This window comes from Crinia signifera, chromosome 12 (genome assembly GCF_055691185.1).
Source record: "Crinia signifera chromosome 12, ASM5569118v1, whole genome shotgun sequence".
NCBI classification, from domain to species: Eukaryota; Metazoa; Chordata; class Amphibia; order Anura; family Myobatrachidae; genus Crinia; species Crinia signifera.
Window position 1 is genome coordinate 42,948,596 of NC_139228.1, and position 22,441 is coordinate 42,971,036.

The window sequence follows — 22,441 nt, forward strand, 5'->3', positions numbered from 1 at the left end:
TTCACAAAGACATTGAGACTAGCAAGGCTTTCTTTCATGATTAGCCATTTAACATTGCCTTTAACTCCTGTGTGGAATTCCTGTGTATTATCTATTACTGTGTGACGTGAAATATAAACCATTATTCCGTCTCATCTGCTCAGTGTCCTCACATATGGTTTGGGGTGCTGGTTGCACTTAGATGATTTTTTGGGCTATGTTTGTGAAAGAGCGAACACATTTTACAAAATAGCATTACCCGATTATATTTTACCCATGGTCCATAATTCTCGTTAAGCATCAGGGATTGATCTATATATACGTTTTGTAGATGGGAGTCTTATTTCCTTACCAGAGAAAGGTGACGGACACTGGTCTGTTGGCGAGGGCGATCTGACCGTTTCCGGTTCTACTGTTGGATTCATGTTTTCTGGAAATCGACTCATAGAATCTACAAAATATTAAAATAATGCATTATCTCAGATGCATTTATCATCAGTCATCGCTTAAGTGCCTGCAGGGATGGTTTTTTTTTTTTCGTTTGAGGGAGCACACACTTCATCTTGCCCTGGGCGCCAAAGACACTATAGTTAGGCCTTTGCTTCTTATACACTTACTCTAAAGTCCCCATACATTAGGGGGGTTCGAGGAGAGCCAGGAGCCAAGCTGCAAAAAAAAAAAAAAACCCCATCCAAATGAATTGGAAGCCACTGATTGGCTGAGAGCTCTCTCAGCCAATCAGCTGCCTCCCATTTGAGCTCTCAGCCAATCACTGGCTGCCCATTCATTTGGGCAGCCATCCCCTCGCAGCTCACGACATCCCTCGCCCACTGCCTTTCTGCGTCCCCTGCCCTGCCGCCAGGCTGCAAAAATTTATCAAATTTTATGTGCAGCACATCTGACCTCCAGACTCCGATCCGATGCGCACGGGACTGCGCATCGGGTAGGAAGGGATGTAAAAAAAATGATATTTGGTCAGATTTATCGGTTCGATCTGTCGGAATTGGGTAAGATCGGACCAAATCTCCCTAGCCTTTAGTGTACTTTATTTATTACATTTCTTAGATAGCGCTGCATATTGCAAAAGGCTTTACAATTGGAGACAGTGATACAACAAACTGGGTATTTACAGATCGTGAAAAAAAGTTGGAGGGCCCTGCTTGCAAGCTTGCAATCTATAGGGTATGTCATGTATTTTGCAAGAGTAAGTCGTGCTGTGCAGTGTAGCATATATTTCACCCAAATATAAGTTTTAGTCGCATCGGATGACAAAACCAATCATGAGCTGCGCTGATTAATTTGCTATGCAGCACTTGCATATATGTATCCAACGGAGTCTGACTCTGTATACGAAGCAACGCAGAACTTGGCACGATGAAAAATACGTCCCCTACACTGTAGTGATTCATATACAGATTAAGACTCCGTAGCACATAGCTGCACATGTCACATATCAAAATAATGATTAAGACACGCAATTGAGTGAAAAAGACGCTCAGCTGAAGCCCCGTCACACAAGTCCTGGCGCACCAAGATGTAGCAATATCTGTACAACACTTAGAATTGTGATGCAGTAGTTACCAGCCCATCAAAACGACATAAAGTTAGGGAGCAACACTGGAATTGTTCCATCTGCGCCATCTTGGTGGTCGTGCTAAACAATTGAATTCCACCCAAAGAGGGGAGAAGCAGTTCGCCTTTTATTACATAGGATGTCACACTATGGGGGGTATTCAATCTTGGGTCACGGCTGTCAACATGGATTCAGCAGTTGAAAGGAAGTACTTGTACTCATTAAGGCACAGCCTTCACCCCTTTATGTGCTTCTGTCTACCTACTAAGCACACTAATGGCTTTGGTACAAGCGCCATTAAGATTCGTTAGCATTTAGGTTTTATGTGTATACAGTTTTACAGCCACAGCAGCTCTTTGTGCAGAGCAGGAGGCCGGTAAAACTACTTAACAAGCCAGTGCCCTTCCTGTAGAGCGCCAAGGAAAAGGCATCCCACCATACCCACTTGTCCCAGCACCCGCCACTAGGTGAATGAAAACAAAAATCCGGTACTTATGTAGTATCTGGGCGTCAGATTTAGAAATCGCATCGCATGCGACCAAATCGTATGCGATGGTCAAGATTTTTCCATAGGATTCAATGTTAAAATGGTCTGAGTCCATTTTAACATAGAATTCAATGGGAAAAAGGGGTCCTTTTCCTTTCCCCACTATCCAAGTGGGCATGGAGTTGGATATAAACCTGTGGCGAGCGTAGCGAGCCACTGAGCCCGAAGCGTGGCGAGCGTAGAGAGCCCCGCGAGGGGACACAGAATACTTTTTAAGAAATATGCATTCCCTCGCGGGGCTCGCTACGCTTCGCTGCGCTCGCCACGCTATATAAAATCAACTCTATGCCCACTTGGATAGTGGGAAAATGAACAGGACCTTCTTAACATTGAATCCTATGCAAAATCGCATCGAATCGCATCGCATCTGATTGTATGCCTTAAGGTAAGGCATACAATCACAAAATCGGACGCCCAGATACTACATAAGTACCAAAAATCCCAGTTATACCCAACACAGTATCAGAAAATATCAGAAAATCTAGTTGCCATATATGGGACAAGCCAAGTCACCCTCAATTGTATAAAGGAAACCTACTTGGCAATTCAGCTCAGCTCTGAATAATACCCCTTTCACACTGCAGCTCTTAACCGGTATTTTGGAGATTTTTTAGCCTTCCTACACGGTTCAGAGCCGTTTTTTTATGCAGTGTGAATGGCTCTGAACCGGTATATAGGATTCAGGCAGCAGCTAAAAAAGCGCAGTGCATATGTAATGAGCCGCTCATTACATATGAACATATGTAATGAGCCACTCATTACATATGCACATATGTAATGAGCAGCTCATTACATATGCACTACGCTGTCTTATAGCTACTGTCTGTCCTGCTTTCACATTGCAAACCTGCTTGAGACCCGGTATTTATGTGCGATGTGAAAGGGGTTTAAAACGGTAATATACCGTTTTAAATACAGTTTCAAAATACCGGGTCTCAAATGTTTAGGCAATGTGAAAGCAGCATTAGAAGCCTGTGTTGTTGTTGGTTTTTTTTTTTATGAAAACCTATGAGAAAGGGCTAATCTAAACAACAACCTATGTTGAAAACTCAAAAAATAAATAAAAACACACAACAAAAACCAAGGCTCATATTTCTGTCTTGGTGCAATGTATGGGACATTTTACTCATTTTCACAGTATGGCCAATAAAAAGAAAAAAAATCACTTTTACATACCTCCCCTGTTTGTACAGGTAGTTGTACCAAATAATAAAGATTTCTGTACAAAACACCATTACTTCAAACAGATCACAGAAAACATCCTGAAAACATGTATTGCTGGGTGATCTGTAGGCTCACTGACCTGTTCTCTTTTCTCTGAAAGAAAACGGGATGTCCAAGGCTTTTCCAGCGTAAGTGCACAGCAACGTGTCCACTTCTTCAATAGAAAATGAGGACTCTGGCAAAATGACAAGCTGCAAGGTCTGCACTGCAATGGAGACCCAGTCTATCTTCATGTTCATCAGAAGCTGCTCTAGCATAAGTAGGGGGCTTGAAATGAGATGCTCATAGTTGGAATGTGCAGACTCTGGTAGTGCCAGCAGCATCTAGGAACAATACAATGGAATGAAATAAAATGACAGTGGAACGAATAGAATCTCTAGCTGTAATTAAATAGACCACTGGAGAAAATCTACAAATGTGCAATATTTACAATATTATTTGTAGATTATTGCGCGCCATCCATCCCCGCCACCTCCATGCACCCCCCCTCAACCTGCCCGTCTCCCTGAAGCAGAGGTTCCGCCGCCCAGACGCCGCCGAGTGACAGAGATGCGCGTGCGTGTCAGACGCTAATGGAGTCCCTCTCAGTCAGTGCTCGCCAGCGGGGACATTCTGGCGAGCACAGGAGCTGAATGAGAGGGGCTCCATCTGTACTGACAATTGGAGGTAGGTACTATGCTATAACTGTCAACAAATGACAACATACAGAACTACTGTGGGAGCAACATTTCAATCTTTCTTAGTAAAGTTGGGCATGCATGCACCCATATCAGTGAGTGTATACGACCACATAACCTCTGTTTTCATCCAGTCCTGGTTGTCTGGTCTAGTCAAAAGATTTATAAGTCTGCGAAATATTAGGCCAGATCGCCAATCGCCTAAACAATTTAGGAGCGTATATATGCCCAATTCATCCATGTGAGCCAATGATTACCGTTATAGTGTGTACCCTGCAATAAGTGGTATAGCAAGTGTATTTATATACATGGGGGTGTACCAGGGACAGGTTTGTCTTTCACAATTTGTTGTTACAAAAAACAATATAGTTTTGTATTGCTCTTTGCACTTATAATGTTATGTTGTTTTAGACATTGTTGTTTTATTGTTGACCAAAAATATAAAGCACTTTGAAAGTGTGGGTAAACCTTTTATATATATATATATTGGAGGTGACCCATGTGAGGTAACATGTACATAAAAACAATAAAACATAACTGGTTTACAACATATCCTTGTGTCACGGTTAATGCAATGCAGTGAACAGTCGCCACCCACTTTTCATGACCTCATCTCTGTGTGCCTATAAAATTGTCCTTTTCTTATGACACACAGTGTATTGCAGGAAAAATCAGGCTTCTGTTACATGGGGCAGATTTATTAAGCTCAGTGTAGTGATAAAGTGTCTGGTTTTTATCACCGGCTAATCACCTCTTAACTGTGAAGTTACAGGCCTGGTTTGAAAAATGACAGGTAGGAGCTGATTGGCTGGTGATAAAAACGATTTATCACTTCACAAAGCTTAATAAATCTACCCCATAGTTACATAGTATTTAAGGCTGAATAAAGAATCATGTCCATCCAGTTCAACCTTGGTGTATTAGCTTCATCTCTTGTTACACGTAGTGTATACTGATATATTTAAGAACAGATTATGATTATTGCTTCTGTGTGATAGGGGTTGACACAGGAAATACCCGAGTGCTGTGTGAAAGGGGGTCAGAGCTTTTAGCCGGGTTTTAGTATCCAGGAAATACACGGGTTTTGGGGGGATTCTGTCTGAAAGTGGTATTAGTTGGCTCACCTTTGATCCCATGTATATGTTTCTTATATCTTCACAATTCATCTCCAGAAGACCAGTTGGAAAATGTGTCAGTAAGTACTCCGACAAGAAGTGGCTAGCGAATATGTTGGGTTTTTGGCGGAGCGCCTGTTCGGTGATCACTAGTCGCAGACTCTGTTCTTCCACTCTCTTCAGCAGCTATACACGAACAGAACACATAAGTGTTATCACACAATAAAGAACCCTCAACTGTCAAAGCACTGGACACCCCCCAGTGTAGTACACCTATATCTTACTAAATAAAATGTAGTTAACTCCTCATCCAGTGACAGGTTGAATGAAGGCTTTCGTTGCCACCCGGGTCACATGTTTCATCTTACAAAAAGCTATTGGGGTTGTGATTACTGCCAGTAACCTGCCAACAGGCAATCTCCGACACTAAGGGTAAACCTTGCACCACCGGAGTGCTGTTTAATACTTCGCTTACTGCAAAGTAGTATATGTATCTCCTGCAACACACCTCTTTGCTGGTGACTGGGATCCTCCTAACCACTTCCTTTGTGCCAAGATCCTGGACTCAACACTCATAATAGGTGGTATAGTGGGTACACGCGGTGAGATTTTGCTTGCGATTTGATCCCTATTCGATTAGGTTAGAATCAAATGGTACGCAAAATGCGTTCGATTTGACTCGCCTGACAAGACTATTTTTCTATTCTATTTACACTGCATGGGAGCGCACATTGGGATCAAATCTGCATCGAATGTAGAAAAACCAGTCGATGCCCATTCATTTTTCTATTCGATTTTGTTTCTATAATCAAAATCGAATAGAAAAATAGTGCATTTCTGTAGATCAGGTCCCAAATATACTTCTAGTATAGGTGTCTTGCAAGAATAGATCAGGATCTTATGTTAATGATATTTATTGCTAATCAACAACTCCTAATACAAATGGAACACGCATCTACTGATGTGTCCTCCCTCATCTATTTCATTTGTGGATGTGATTATTTGCGCCCACGTTGGACCTAGCCACGGAAGTGTGCACCACACCGGCGATCCTATGGATTGAAGGGGCAATTACAGAGCCTGCGCAAATTCGGAGGCCTACTGATCAAGCTACAGTGACATAGATACTTTGATACCCTTAGTATAGTAATCACTACATAAGACATACCCAGAGTACTTACCTGCAGAGATCTGTCAGTGTCTTTATTCTCCAAAAGATGTAGCAGATGCTCGCAGTGAAGACTTATCAAAAGATCTTTAGGAATTGGATAAAAGAGCCCCCAGTCCTCACACAATGTATAATCCTACAACCAGGAAAAATATGTACAAGTATAGTTACTCCAAAATAGGGCAAGTCCTCATACATCCTTGTGTCTGCCACAAAGCAATAAGTCTAGAATGCACAAGAAGACTCTGCTGATTATTTTGAATTATTGCACTTGTATATCTGTGTGCGACTGAGTCTGACACAAAGTTCTACAATGTAGAAGCGCCAGGTTTTCTCCAATACAAATTCTGTTCCAAATAGAAACTCAGTCATATACAAAGTGTCATATGAAATGAATTAGAGGAATCTCTTTGTGCATCCTATTTGTATTGTGTTGTGACTGAAACAAAATGTTAGCAGAGGTGCATGGTGTATTGAGGCCAGATGTAGGAGGACACATCTGTACCCTTCATCACATCTGAATTGGGTATGGATCATAGGGTCCCACAAGAGGAAGGTTGACATGCATTGGGACAACCACTGAAGGTCGACATGCGTGAAGATCAACATGTCTGAAGGTCGAGACGACATGCATTAGGTCGATATGGGATTTTTCACTTTTTTTTATACCGAATGTTGACACAGTCGATAAATAAAAAAGTGCACTGCTCCGCTCGCCATGCTTAGAACACGATGACTTGCTACGCTTGGCACGCCTAGTGGATAGTAGGGCATGAAATACCATCTGTCGGCACAAATAAAAAAGTGAAAATCCCCACGTCGACCTAATTCATATGTAGTAGTACGTTTATTTATAAGGCGCCACAAAGTGTTCGCAGCGCCGTACCGAGCAAACAAAAAACAAATTACAAGGTAATGTACAGGGTGTGTTGATAAAATACAGCATAAATAGGGGTATAGCTGGTAGAACTAAAATCAGCATCAGTTCTGAACTAGGTGTGGAAATTGTCGAGGAGACTGAAGATGAATTAGAGGAAGGGAAGAACAGGGCAGGAGCACTGGTGAGGTAAAGAGGTAGGGTGAGTAAGTGAGGAAGGAGGGCCCTACTCATAAGAGCTAACAGACTAAAAGGAGGTGGGTGGACGAACGAAAAACAATAGGATAAGTAGGAATGGATGGGAACGGAGGCAGGATAGGAGGATCAAAAGAGGTTAGGAGGAGGGATAGGCTAGTCGAAAAAAGTGGGTTTTGAGGGAGTGCTTGAAGGAGGTAAGGGAATCAGAAAGCCTTCAGACATGTCGACCTTCAGTGATCGATCCAATGCATGTCAATCTGCCTCTTGTCTACCTAGTGACTGTATACCATTTGAATTAACTGTAAAGACAATGATAGATATCTATCTATCTATCTATCTATATATATATATATATATATATATATATATATATACACACATACATACATACACACACCTTTTTTGAGACTGGCACTCCACACCGCTGTTCAGGGGCTACTTTGCCTGGGTGCCTTCCTGGTTCACTCAGCGGAGGAACAGAAATAGCAATGGAGGTATGGCGGCACTCACAGGACGTCAGATGAAACAATAACTTCCACACAGGGACCCGATCAAGTGGTTCAACGTTTCAGTCTTGTTAGACTTTTATCAAGAACAGAGGCCTCTGTTAACTGTAAAGACAATGATAGATATCTATATATATATATATATATATCTATATATATATATATATATATATATATATATATATATATATATATATATATATATATATATATATATATATATATATATATATATATATATATATATATATATATATATATATATATATATATATATAGATATTTATATATATATATATCTAGTTTCTGTATGTTGGAAGCAGGCACTCACCAAAAACGAACTTAGAGCAAGTTGAAATAGATGGTTTAATCAATCATCATGTATGTCGACGTTTCGATCCGCCACAGGGATCTTTGTCAAGACAAGAAATGTCACAAGCGAGACAGGCAGCACCAGGGAGTTGACACTCCCTGGTGCTGCCTGTCTCGCTTGTGACATTTCTTGTCTTGACAAAGATCCCTGTGGCGGATCGAAACGTCGACATACATGATGATTGATTAAACCATCTATTTCAACTTGCTCTAAGTTCGTTGACACTCCCTGGTGCTGCCTGTCTCGCTTGTGACATTTCTTGTCTTGACAAAGATCCCTGTGGCGGATCGAAACGTCGACATACATGATGATTGATTAAACCATCTATTTCAACTTGCTCTAAGTTCGTTTTTGGTGAGTGCCTGCTTCCAACATACAGAAACTAGATATATATATATAGATATATATATATATAAATATATATATATATATATATATATATATATATATATATAGATATATATATATAGATATCTATCATTGTCTTTACAGTTAACAGAGGCCTCTGTTCTTGATAAAAGTCTAACAAGACTGAAACGTTGAACCACTTGATCGGGTCCCTGTGTGGAAGTTATTTGTTTCATCTGACGTCCTGCGAGTGCCACCATACCTCCATTGCTAAGACGTCGGTGTTTATTAATGTGAGCAAGACATTATCTGCAAAGAGACTCATTTTATATTCAGTGCTGAAAATTGTGGGGCCCTGAATCATCTTACTGGATGGAATAGCTTCTACAAGAGGCTCTATCGCAAGAGCGAAGACCAAAAGGGGATAGTGGGCACCCCTGGCGGTTGCCGTTAGTAATCTGAAATGGGGTGGAAAGTATGCTGTTCACAAAAACTCTCGTGGTGGGGTTGGAGTATAAAGCTAACATAGAGGAAAGAGCACGTCCTTTTATGCCGAATTTCCCTAAGACTGCAGTCAGCCCCAGTGCAGCCTATCAAAGGCCTTCTCTGCATCCAGCGAGAGCAGTAAGAGTGGCCCAGAGGACGCAGAAAAGGCATCCAGCACATTGACTAGTCTCCTGGTATTGTCTGGGGATTGTCGGCCCTGGACGAATCCAACCTGATCTCAGGAGACCAGAGAGGGAAGCAGAGGGTTTAGCCTATTTACTATAAACTTGCCGTAAATCTTCACATCTGTGTTCAAGAGGGTAAGCTAGTATTTTTCTTAAATCAAAAAACAATCAACCTGGTTTTGAGTTCAGAAAAATTGCCCCTTTAAATTTAAAGCCCTGTACACACTACGCGATAAAAGGCAGACAACAATATCCTTAATGATTTCCCTTGAACTAGTGTTTCAGAGACACACAATCAGTCACTAGACATACTGTATATATAGATTATGTATCTATCATTCTTACATACTGAACGATATACACTATCACATAGTAGTGTCTACAGCAGGGATGGGGAACCTTCGGCCCTTCAGCTGTTGTTTAACTACACATCCCAGCATGCCCTGCAACCGTTTTAGAGTGGCCAAATAGCAAAACTGTAGCAGGGCATGCTGGGATGTTTAGTACAACAACAGCTGGAAAGCCGAAGGGTCCCCATCACTGGTCTACGGGGCTAAGTGGACATATCAGTGACAACTCCCCAGCTATTAAATATACCCCAATAAAAAGACACTTCAGCTGCAAAAAAAGTGTGATAAGACTGAAACATGTCAGATTATAACCACCTACCAGATGGTTCACACAAACTAGCCTCCAGGTGACATGAAATAGAACGTGCTTCTTCCTCTAAGAGCTGTGCACACATTGACATGCATACAAATCAAGATAAGCCGCATTATATTCTGCTTTACAAAATATCCCCATTTGCATTTGCAGTGGCAGTATAGCAGATGCAAAAGACATAACAGTCGTACATGTGTGTCTGCAGGTCAGCATGAACTACCATTACCTCCCCTCCCTGATACAGCCTCTCCAGGTGTAGGCAAGTCTGCCATCGCTCATATGCCTGCATTTCCTTTCTGAGCATGTGCAGACCAAAATCACACAAGGGGACTGATTCAGATCTAGTTATAGTTTAGCGAATCCTCGCTAGAATTCAACTCATGGGCATAGGCTGCGCTCAGGATGTGCAAGACTGCTCATCAAGCAGGTCCCTCCCTGCGATATGCCCGCAAAATATTGGGGGCATATACAGATGGGGCACTTCCCTTCCTGGCTGGCGGATCGCCAGAACGTCCCCGCTGGCGACCTGCCAGCAGCCTCGCCAGCGAATATACTGAGACGCGCGTGCGTCTCACGCGCATCTCAGTCTCCAGCGCGACGGAAACCCTGTCTGTCTCCGCCTCAGGGAGACTGACAGGGTTAGGGGGGGTTAGGGGGGGGGGTGCGGGCAGGCGGCGGGGACCCCGGGTTACCGCCGGCAAGCCGGCGGGGACCCGGGGGAACGGATGGAAGCGCCATCGGAAGGGGACGCGCGCGCCTCTCATGCGCGCGCGTCCCCTTCTCGCCATCACCATGGCGGGGGATGGCGGCTGGCGACGCCAGTGCCATCCCCTGCCAGGATGAGACCTGCTCCATCTGTACCTAAAGTGCAAGTGCTTCGCAATACAATGAATCGCTCACACATTACCACCTTCATCAGGATGTAGAGGTAAATAAATATCTTGAAACATTGAGAACTACAGGCTGTGGTCTTACAGTAAGCTGTACAAAGAGTGGGTCAGCACAAAAAGTGTTGACCCCATGAGCGCTTGTCAAAGCTGGCGTTGGACCAGCGAAATGTGTTGGTGCCAGATCCTCTTTGGAGGACCCACCTTCTCAATAATCTGACCACTTTTGTCCCTAAAACATCAGAAGTCTTCGGCTCAATTTTACAAACCTTGGATACCCACGGCCACGAGGTTGAAGGTAGGCTACCAACATCAGCCTCTCCCTCGGTGAGCCCCAAGGATTACAAATTGCCGTTTTTGGACTCCATCCACCTTGTGGGACTATTGTCCAGTATGTGGACAGTGCAGGATCAATTGCTTCTCCACCCCAATTGGGGACCTCCCTATACACGTGAGATCTGGTCATCTGAATTGTTTTTTAAAACAATATTTTAATTTTTTGTCCATATAGTGCTCATTTTTGGGGTTTATTCATTGTTTGTTTCTTGTGACAAATACATGTGCTTCTTTTGTGCAATACAATACATATATGGTTGAAAATAAATTATTTACATTTTAATAATTGATTCACTCATTATTAAATGTGAGCGCTGCTTTTTTCTGTGTTTTTACTTTGTGGTCTTACAGTCACCGGAGTGCTGCCCATTTACAAATTATGAGATCTAGATATATAATTTGCAATGTTTAAGTTCTCCTCCCCTGCATCAGTCCCACTGATCCAAAAAGGTCAACTTTATAATTTTAGACAAACCAAATGGTCTACATAGTGAGAAGCATTGGGAACTATAGTTTGTCATTAGAGGACATAAACGTGTTTGAATTTCAAGGTTTTAAACAGTATACTAGTAATCAGTGCAGTGTAATATATACAGATGTGTCCGCATTAATGTTACACAATAATTCTTTATTAATGTAAACAATGTGGATTAAGTCACTTCCTGTAAATCACTCCCTGTAAGGATAACAAGTCGCCACACCATACCTTAGCATCTAGGATGACAGAGATTACTGCCTGTGGATCATTAGCGCAGTCTTCCTTTAAAACTTGCCAGCTCTCCCAGGGTAGATCATCTTTAAGGCTAAGAATCTGAGGGTGGAAGATCAATATAGTGTCATTTTTGGAACTATTTGCAAGAAATAACGTAGAAATTGGAGAGCGTAACCTAGTGCTTAAATTATGTGCCTTAATCTACTATTTTACACCAATTATTATAAAAATATTAATAAGGATTTAATAAACTATTACGGAGATAAGATTACGGATGCAAAACTGAGGGGAAAATATGTAATCTGGGCTAAAAGAAAAGCGACCGTAAGTCACATCATTATGCCTCATCTACTTCATACCAATTATTTTGCAACAAAAAATACTATCCTAAACGAATGTAGTGCGGAATACAAGTCACCGACCCATGCAGTAGTTGCTCCATCATTCTATGTACCGAACTACAAAACTTTCACCCACCATATGGAATGCCCTTCTGCACCCAATAAGACTCTCCAAACTCTCAAGCGTTCCCTGAAAACTCACCTCTTCAGGCAAGCCTATTATATTTAGGTACCACTCATATAACCCTCAGAGGCACTCATGTATAATATAGCTTCCCTTCTGGACTTGCATCTTGGTGAGACTGCTATGCTATTACTGGTGCCTGTCCTTGTGTTTCCCTCCTATATCCCTATAGATTGTAAGCTTGTAGCAGGACTCTCCTACCTCCAAGTCTGTCTTTTTTTACCCAGTTTGTTCTTTCAGTGTTGTCAACATTTGTAAAGCGCAACAGAATCTGCTGCGCTATATAAGAAACTGTAAATAAAATAAACTAAGACCTGCACATGTTACATCAGCCCCATCGGCAGTGCAGCATGGTTTTGACCATTTTTAGAATAAATTTGCACAGGTCTGAATAAGGCCCTAAGTGAGAACGCCCAGTCACACCCTATCAGAGAGAAGCAGGGATACGCTTGGTTCCTGCATTGATCGCACTTCTGCACGCTTGGATATGGCACATGCAGTGTGAGAAAACATGCAATATGTGCCCTGCAGATTGCTTCAGCACTGCACCAGCTCCCCTGTTACAGCATAAACATTCATTACATCTAAATATACAGTATAATGGATTGCTACCTTCCGGTACATGTCCAATTCCTTCCTTTTGGTCTGCAGCTCTAGTTTAAGGTTGTTGTCAATATTGGTCTCACACACACAATACGACAAGATCTCCATGCAAGAGTCCAAAGGCCATTTGTCCAAAAAACAGAGAACCACTTTGCTTCTCAATGTGGGATCTTTAACAGCAAAGATTAATTTCCAGCCTTCTTTTTCTAAGAAAAAAAAAAAATAGAAATCACAAGCTATGACAATTGTATATTAAAAAGCCAAAATGACCAAAAACAAATTTGGTGTTCTCTATATGCTATTTGCTAACCACTAGCTTGGAGTGGTCACGCCAGGCTGGGCTTTCTCGGATACGTTTGTATCTGATCCGACCAGACAGAATTGCCCACTAGGCGGCTGTCAGAGGATAATCTTCAAGCAGCTGCTAATATCAGACGGACCTTGACGGCCCCTCCGCATCCTTGTGACCTCCCCTGCTGGATGCTGTGCAGCCAATTACTGCTGACTGGCAGACTTTCAGCACCGCCCAGCCGGCAGCTGAAGAGGAGCAGCCATTGTGGAAACGTAAAGCAGTGATTTCACAACATTACAATCATCATCAATCTGATTCATCTAAAATAACATAAATGGAGGGGAATATCAGCCAGTTAATTGATTAATATGGTTTTCAATGGGCTTTATGTTATGAACTCATTAGTCCAGCTTACCCTATGCACAACAATGATTTCCTAAGGCACTCTTACCTTCAGCAGCAGCACAGCACAGTAGAGCATCTCTGACCTTCTGAAGATCCTTCAGGTCATGGTCATACAGACTTAAAACCTTGAACGCACTTGTCCAGTCCTTCTTTGAAAGCGCTTCTTGGAGAGATTCGGTTACTACACCAGAAGCTGAAGTGGAGTGGAGCCCTAAAAGAACCAAGGTGGCACACGGCTTTCCACAGACAGGAATGCTGAACCCATTCGCTTCCTGAGGACCATCCTGAAATGGTCCAGACATTAAGTTAATGAACCTCTGCAAGACTGGAAACTCTGAAAGCAAAGAGTCACATTCCTTAGCTATGGCATCCATCTCCAAGGGACTCTCTTTCTTGTGGCCTCGTAGCTCCATCCAGGACAGTCCTGATTTTGTTGGCTTTAGGTTTTTTGTCGCACTTAAGCAGGCTATGGCTGCCGCTAAAGAGGATTTGGTTTTTAAAAAGTTTAAGGCAGATGATGTGAGAGTATACTGGTTCGAGTCATGAGAATTTGGTTTGGATGAATCACTGTCCTCTTCATCCTGGAAACACATGGAGTTTGGTATAGAAATGTTGGGTAACATGACCTCAACACACTGCTGTACGGATTGCTGGATACTGAGAGACAGAGAATGTGCTTGGCTCACTTTCCTTCCATTGCAGAAAGATAGAGGCTCGCAGCAGTAATCTACTATCACTTGCTCTACGTCCAAGCCCAGATTCTCCTTCTTCAACAGTGAGGACAACCTGACGGGTATAAAGGGAAAAGGTTTTATTTAAAAGTAGCACATATTATAGATATACAAATACTCTGAGGTAAAGAAACCTTCACTTGACTATGACTGAGTGGCAACACTATCTAAATGAACCGTTCAGAGCAGGAGAATGAATGTGAAGCAGCTTTGCCTCTTCATATCGCCGATTGCCAAGATGATGTTTTAGATCAGACATATTCTTCTGCACAATATATTCATATTTTACACAGCTTTATGGCACCATGTTACGTAGTGAAAAACTATTCTGCCCGATAACACTTTCACACAATTACTGTAACGGTATGGGTCATGGTGTCGACTGCATTAAGGTTGACATGCATTAGGTCGACCACTGAAGGCCGACAGGGCTTAAGTCAACACCTGAAATATGTAGACATTGCTAAGGTCAACAGGTTTGGAATGTCGACACAAGCATTATATTAACAATGGGAATGCCGACAGTCAAAAGGTCGACATGAGATTTTTTTAAATCCCGGATGTAGTCATGGACACCATCTAAACGTATCGTGTGGCGCACTGCTTGCCATGCTTCGGGCACAGTGCCTCATTGCGCTTGCCATGCGTCGGGCACGGTGCCTCACTGCGCTTGCCATGCTTCAGGCACGGTGCCTCACTGCGCTTGCCATGCTTCAGGCACGGTGCCTCACTGCGCTTGCCATGCTTCAGGCACGGTGCCTCACTGCGCTTGCCATGCTTCGGGCACGGTGCCTCACTGCGCTTGCCATGCTTCGGGCAAGGTGCCTCACTGCGCTTGCCATGCTTCGGGCACGGTGCCTCACTGCGCTTGCCATGCTTCGGGCACGGTGCCTCACTGCGCTTGCCATGCTTCGGGCAAGGTGCCTCACTGCGCTTGCCATGCTTCGGGCAAGGTGCCTCACTGCGCTTGCCATGCGTCGGGCACGGTGCCTCACTGCGCTCGCCATGCTTCGGGCACGGTGCCTCACTGCGCTCGCCATGCTTCGGGCACAGTGCCTCACTGCGCTCGCCATGCTTCGGGCACAGTGCCTCACTGCGCTCGCCATGCTTCGGGCACGGTGCCTCACTGTGCTTGCCATGCGTCGGGCACGGTGCCTCACTGCGCTCGCCATGCTTCCGGCACGGTGCCTCACTATGTTCAGCATGCTATTTTATATGAAAAACTCATATCGACCTTTTGACTATTGACCTAATGCTTGTGTCAACCTTTCGACCTAAGCCCTGTCAACCTATTTCAAATGTCGGCCTAAGCCCTGGCGACTTTCAGTGGTCATCCTAATGTATGTCGACATTAATAGGGTCGACGAATGACCGTATCCCACAGTACTCTGTAACCTATTTTAGACCACACATAATTACCTAGCACTGCCAGATATAATCCAATACCAAACAGTATATAAGACCAGATCTATGCTGGCACGTAATCAGTAAATGATAAAACTTGGAGCACAACGGTAACACAAGGGAATGTGTAGAATTCCTCAGCTTGGGTCCTAGTATCCAGGAGGACAAGGCACAGGGGTTTTGGATTAATCTTCATTATATGTAACAATTACACATTCATACTGGAGATGTTTTATATGGACACATCATGCGAACTGCATGGAACAGGAAACCTGGTGACATCATCGAATGTGTCTTAGTTCAGTGTCATGAAGAGGCAGGAACAAGTTTGTTCACCACCGTCAGTTTACAGTATACTGCTGGGATCAAAACCTTTCCTAAACACTGAATAAATTGGACCAAGCAAAGACCCTGCCATCACTGTGTTATGGGGCCTACAAACAAATGCCGATATTAATGCTTAGTTTGGCAAAGTCACTTAGAAAACTCCCCTATATTGGTGTGTGTAGGAGCTATAGTGACAGCGATGCACGTCCCCGCACGTTGCTGGCCGAGATTGATGGGCAGTGTCCAGCAACCTCGCTGATCACCAGTGTTCTCCACCGGAGAACACCGGCGCTGTCAGCTCGCTCAGCACATGGCGCTGTGTGAGGGATGTCGGCTCTGTGTGCTGAGCGACAGTGCCGCAGCAGTGCTCTGTGTAGCACAGCTAGATCGCCATACACACATCGCTATGTGTGTAGGGCCTATAATATGTCACTTATACACTAGCTTATTGGTATATTACAGTTTGGAATAATTCCTAAGGAAAGGACGTGCATAATTATGAGAGAAGATAGACAACATATGTGATGAACAATAACAAATAAGCATAGGAAATGATGGAAGGAACAGGGACAGGGACACTTACCTTTCTGGAGGAACTTGCCGCTCAAACAACAAATGGGAAATCAACTGTGAGGGTTTTTGTTGCAGGAGGACAAAAGGATTCCCGACCTTCACTTCCAAGGAGGTATCTACAAAGAATTGGGGAACGTCTGTAGTCATTCCAAGACCAAAGAACCCATCAGATCTCATTGATATACTTAATGTAAAATGTCAGTTCTCCAGATGCTGCTGCCATTGTGTCTGCGGTGGCATTATCCAGGTATTCTAGGTCAGGCGTGTGGTCATACTGAAAGAAGAAACTAGGCCCCCTATAGTATCCCCCCCACCCAATACCTATTCCTAATACAGCTAATCAGGGAAAAATAGGGGCCGTTTCAGACCTGTTCGTAATGGACCAAATTTGTCCCTGTCCCCAATGGTCGGGTTTTGCGCATGGCCTGTTTGATCCATAGTGGGAGGCGGGCAGGTGGAATGGCCAGCGTTTTAAGGGCGTGCCTATAAAAAGGCTGGTTGTGCCCCTGCACACGTAGACATGCTGATGCCTGTTTGGGGCAGTCGGCTGACATCACATTTTGCTAGTGCCCGCCCAGAATTCGGCCATCTCCGGCCAAGATAAAAGTCAGTCTACACTGACTTATCTGCGAACGGGAATAAAAATAATTTGCACAGGCCCATAATGCCTTGGAATTGGGACAGCAGCTTAAGTCAGTTATAAACATATGTCATCATATACCAGTGGTTCTCAACCTCGGTCCTCAGGACCCCCCAACAGTTCACGTTTTCCAGGTTTCCACACAGAATCACAAGTGAAGTAATTAGCTCCACCTGTTTGATCTTTTAAAATGTGTCCGATTAGGATGCACATCCGTGTGAAAATGATGCTACACTGCTCGGCTTAGCCGACTCGCTCCAGGCTACTGTAGGTGCGTGAGGACACAGCTCTACCTAGATTTGTATCCTTATAAAAATATTTGCATTTAGAGCTATAACAAAGATCTACTTACGGTATGTCATAAGTTGGTAAAAAAAAAAAAAAAAAAGAGGGTTAAATGGCGGGGATCATAGAAAACAATTGATTCTCGCTGTTTAACCCCCGCGATGGCCGCTTACCCTATTTTTACAAGTTCCGGGGGAATCCTCGCTGTCAGAGTCTCGCTGTTTCAGTGGCCGCACACGATGAATCCCCCTTGCTCCAAAAATGGAGCGAGGGGGAATCGGTGTATGTAGGGGGTCAGTTGAATACTGTCCCTGCGTGCTGTGACTGCGTGCAGGCAGCAATGCTGGCTGTCACAACTCGCCAACAGCATTGAATACTGCCAGAGTGTGTACGTGTTCTGAGAAAACAGGGCACTTTATGGAAAGGTCAAACCAAATGGTTATGTTATTATAGAAGTGTAAATCTAATGTTAAGCAGAAAGTAGGAGCACTCTATTTAACATGTTTCAGTAATATCATAAAAGGTCACAATATCTATATGTGCCTTAAAGGGACGATCCTGCCCATGTGATCAGATAAAACGCTCGGGCATCAGTAAAGACAATATCCCTGAGCGAGTCTGCAGTCTAGTCATGTGAGAGCTTGAGGAATATTCCTCTAGTCAGTCAGCCTGCTACAACTTACCTAACTCCGGATTTATACTCTGGACAATAGCTTTGGCCAAGGTGTCTATGTACGTAAAAAAGTGAGGAACAAGGTTAAAGGTAAAGCTGTGATTGTCCAAAGATTGTCTGCACTCGTCCATGTTACTCAGAAGAAGATTCATTTGCCTACGAACGGGATTCATTTGCATGTCCTGAGGTTTCATAGATGATTGGTCCATTAATGACTGAATCAGATTTCCTTTGGGTTCTAATTAGGAAAAAATAAAAAAGAACAATGGTTACAGTACATACGATATATCGCATGTGATCCCAGCCAAAGATCTGAGGATCTAGGGGCTCCGATCTGATGAACACACAGAACCGCGCATCCTACCGGATCTGAGCTTAAACATATCCAATGTGCCAGTTTTCATCAGATTTATTGGCCTGGTGCATTGAAATGAGATGAAATCAGGCAAACCAGCTAAATGTGTATGGGCCAGCTTAAGAATGCAACATAATATCCCTTTACACATTTCTGTCCCCTGTATGTTGTACATGGGGTATCCAGGTAATAGGTTGAGTCATTAGGACTACACCAAGTACTCAAGATGCATTAAAGTAGGTACTGTATAGCATAGAGGAAATTCACACTCCCTTAGAAATGAAGCATAAATGCTCCACTGCCTTTCTTAAAATCAAGTATAGAAAACATAAACTTCACCAAAGAAGCAGGAGGCACGAGAACGTCTTTATCTTCTACATTTCGTGTGTGTGAAGTGTGTGAAGTGTGTGAGTGTGAGAGAGAGAGAGAGAAGAGAGAGAGAGAGAGAGAGAGAGAGAGAGAGAGAGAGAGAGAGAGAGAGAGAGAGAGAGGAGAGAGAGAGAGAGAGAGAGAGAGAGAGAGAGAGAGAGAGAGAGAGAGAGGGGGAGAGGGAGAGGGAATGTGTGTTTGTGTGCTGACTTCTGAATCTGTTGACCTTAATGGACGGACAACATTTTGTACCCTCTAACTTAAAACATGTTGACCATATGGGGTAACCCTAATGACTGTCTACCAGTCCAAAGAAGGAAAGGTCATGAGAGAAACCAAACCGCAACAAATCTGCTAGTCCTATATTAAGCCATTTCGCCCTCTTTTTCACTGCTCCATCCATTATCCGACATGTCTGGATCACTGCACAGGAGCGTAGTTAGGGGGGATTTAAACCTCAATAGCTGCTACCATTCAGTCCTCTGGGAAGCACGATGATTGGTGGTCTCTATACAGGACAAACTATGGCAAGTTGTAGCGTAAATCGGACTCTGGACTAATGAAGAACAACAGACATCCTGCAAAGGGTAATCTCCAAGGGACACCTGCACATCCACAGGGCCCCCTGTCTAAGACAAGGAGTTTGTCTGTCCACCATATATATATAAACACGTGGTGGCGTGTACCAATGTTAAAAGGAAAGTAATGAAAGTTATACTGAAAAGCTTTTTCTTCTACAAGACTCAATGTGCATTTGCATAAAATACAGCAAACACGAACATAACACAGGGATTTAAGATTTTTTCAGAAATGGAATGCCAGCTCCCCCTTGGCAAGTCAGGGGCCAGATGCATTGACACACAATTTTTTTTTTAACCACTTTGTGGTATGCCTGGAAATTTTCCTGGCTGAGCAGCACTGCTGCAGTGGGCTGTCCCGGAAAATATTCAGGCATACCACTATACAGTATGTAGGTGCGTGCCAGTGGTGCCTCCAGCGGTGCACCACTGGCGGACCACCGTCATTCAGCTTAAGACAAAGAGCAGAATATACAACGACTCTATACTTGCCACAATGACTTCCTTTTCCTAAAGATGCTCTGAAGACACTCTAGCAAAGTAGATGGACTCACCATGTGAAGCCATTGCAGATTTCAGCTGCGTAACTATCTGCTCCAGCTCATGGCTCAGTGTGATGTGGCGAACTATATAATCATCTCTAAGCACTGGATAACAGGTGTGCGACAGATCTGTGATGCTACACTTCAGCTGGATGTTTATCTTCTCTTCTGTAGCATGGGTGGAGAGTGAAAAGACAAGAAACACAATACTGCATCATTGGGTATGAAAGCAAAGCATAGTACAAACTAACAAACAAACAAACAGGAAATCGAAAGTAAAAAAGCTGCTATAAGACCAACTATAGCCTGACTTCAAGCTCAATACACCATTGGCTTTTCACATGCTGTCAAAACTAGAACTCCCAGTATATTTTAGTAAAGTATAATTTATATATTATATATCTATAAAAAATAAATAAAAATAAAAAACAAACCCCATGGGGTCAATCTAAGGAGGTTTTTCTGATTAATTTGCACGGCGGACCAGAATACTTGAACGGGGGAACCAATGGTGGCGTATGCGCAGGGTCATTCATGCACATGTGCATACACCGGGTGCATGCGGCTATGGCGAACAGGGTGTTTGCTGGGCGCAAGTACCTAAGTGTGCTGGCAGGGGGCGTGCGGTGGTGGGCCGGGTCATTTACAAATGGGAATGCCCAGCTTTTACCAGGTATCAGATGCCTGTCCTGTCTTTGCACAGGGTGCCAGCAGATCAGAGACACCATAGAGGCGTCTCATATCTGCGAGCGCTGAAGAAATAATTTGATGGTCACCGAATGATTTCTCCCACCTGCGAATGGATGATTATGTAAATCATCCATTCGCAGGTAAGAGAGAGAGCAAAAGTCAGTCGCACAGGAAAATGACATAATCAGTGTGTTTACCAATAGGACCCTCCTAGTAATAAGTATAATTCTGCAACTATTACATATAGGTATTGAGGGTGTGCTACCTCAGGCATGGAATTTCACAGGAAAAGAAGACAGGAAGAATGCCTTTTGTGGGTGCACCTAAGAATAATTGAACTCATAATACATAACTTTTAATAAATCCATATATAAAATATCTGCGAAATATAAAACCAAAACATACAACAATCACACAAAATAAAAAGGGGAGGACATTCCCCTGACTCAGTGTGACCCCCTGATCACCACAACCCCAATGTATTGGTAGGTACTGTAAATAACAATAAAGGAGTGGGTATTCTCCTAAGATAGCGGTAATATTTGGTCAAAAATATCTGTCTCACTTATAGGGAGATAGTAAGTGAAATGAGGGTGAGGCACGTACTTATTGAGGACAATCCTCTAATAGTGCTGCCTTCAACCTAAATGTCCACTAATGTTCACAGGTGCTTGAAGGGCTGGTAAACCCAATCCTAAAGGTGTGTAAGCACGCACTAGCCTTTTTCACAGGTAAGTAATGAAGGAGTGGGTATTCTCCTATACGTGGCGTGTTAGTAATAGAGTCTGTAAATCAAGTACTATCTCATACAGTTAGAAGGTAATGAGTGAGAAAGGGTGAGGCACGCACCTATTGAGGACAATCCTCTAATAGTGCTGCCCTCAGCCCCGATAACCGCTACCGCTCACAAGTGCTGCCGGCTGGTGATCCCAATTTGAGGTGTGCAGAGATGCACTTGCCTCGTTCACTCAGCTCGTTCTGACAGCGCTAAGTCTGGCGCCAGACTAGCGTGTCAGTCGTCGGGCGGACCGCTCTCACTTTCTGCGCAGCAATACAGATTGAAATTTCAACATTGTAAGTGGGGAGGGGAAGAGGGGGTTTTAAGACACACTGAGTGTGTCAAGACGGTCAGCGTACGCTTCGCAGTGAAGCGTTCACTGCGAAGCGTACGCTGACCGTCTTGACACACTCAGTGTGTCTTAAAACCCCCTCTTCCCCTCCCCACTTACAATGTTGAAATTTCAATCTGTATTGCTGCGCAGAAAGTGAGAGCGGTCCGCCCGACGACTTACACGCTAGTCTGGCGCCAGACTTAGCGCTGTCAGAACGAGCTGAGTGAACGAGGCAAGTGCATCTCTGCACACCTCAAATTGGGATCACCAGCCGGCAGCACTTGTGAGCGGTAGCGGTTATCGGGGCTGAGGGCAGCACTATTAGAGGATTGTCCTCAATAGGTGCGTGCCTCACCCTTTCTCACTCATTACCTTCTAACTGTATGAGATAGTACTTGATTTACAGACTCTATTACTAACACGCCACGTATAGGAGAATACCCACTCCTTCATTACTTACCTGTGAAAAAGGCTAGTGCGTGC

At 43.6% G+C, this 22,441-nt stretch overlaps 1 protein-coding gene across 1 annotated transcript in view; it reads right to left on the reverse strand.

The window, feature by feature from the left end:
- Nucleotides 1-22,441, reverse strand: part of ZFYVE26 (zinc finger FYVE-type containing 26) — a 137,058-nt gene that overhangs the window by 69,148 nt on the left and 45,469 nt on the right. The window contains exons 17-26 of the mRNA XM_083166179.1: nt 20,169-20,324; nt 18,323-18,550; nt 16,725-16,830; nt 13,726-14,465; nt 12,992-13,188; nt 11,849-11,953; nt 6,297-6,419; nt 5,125-5,301; nt 3,403-3,646; nt 332-430 (exon numbers count right to left, since the gene is read on the reverse strand). Of these exons, the coding sequence (XP_083022305.1) occupies nt 332-430; nt 3,403-3,646; nt 5,125-5,301; nt 6,297-6,419; nt 11,849-11,953; nt 12,992-13,188; nt 13,726-14,465; nt 16,725-16,830; nt 18,323-18,550; nt 20,169-20,324 (2,175 nt within the window). The remainder of the gene's footprint in view (nt 1-331; nt 431-3,402; nt 3,647-5,124; nt 5,302-6,296; nt 6,420-11,848; nt 11,954-12,991; nt 13,189-13,725; nt 14,466-16,724; nt 16,831-18,322; nt 18,551-20,168; nt 20,325-22,441) is intronic.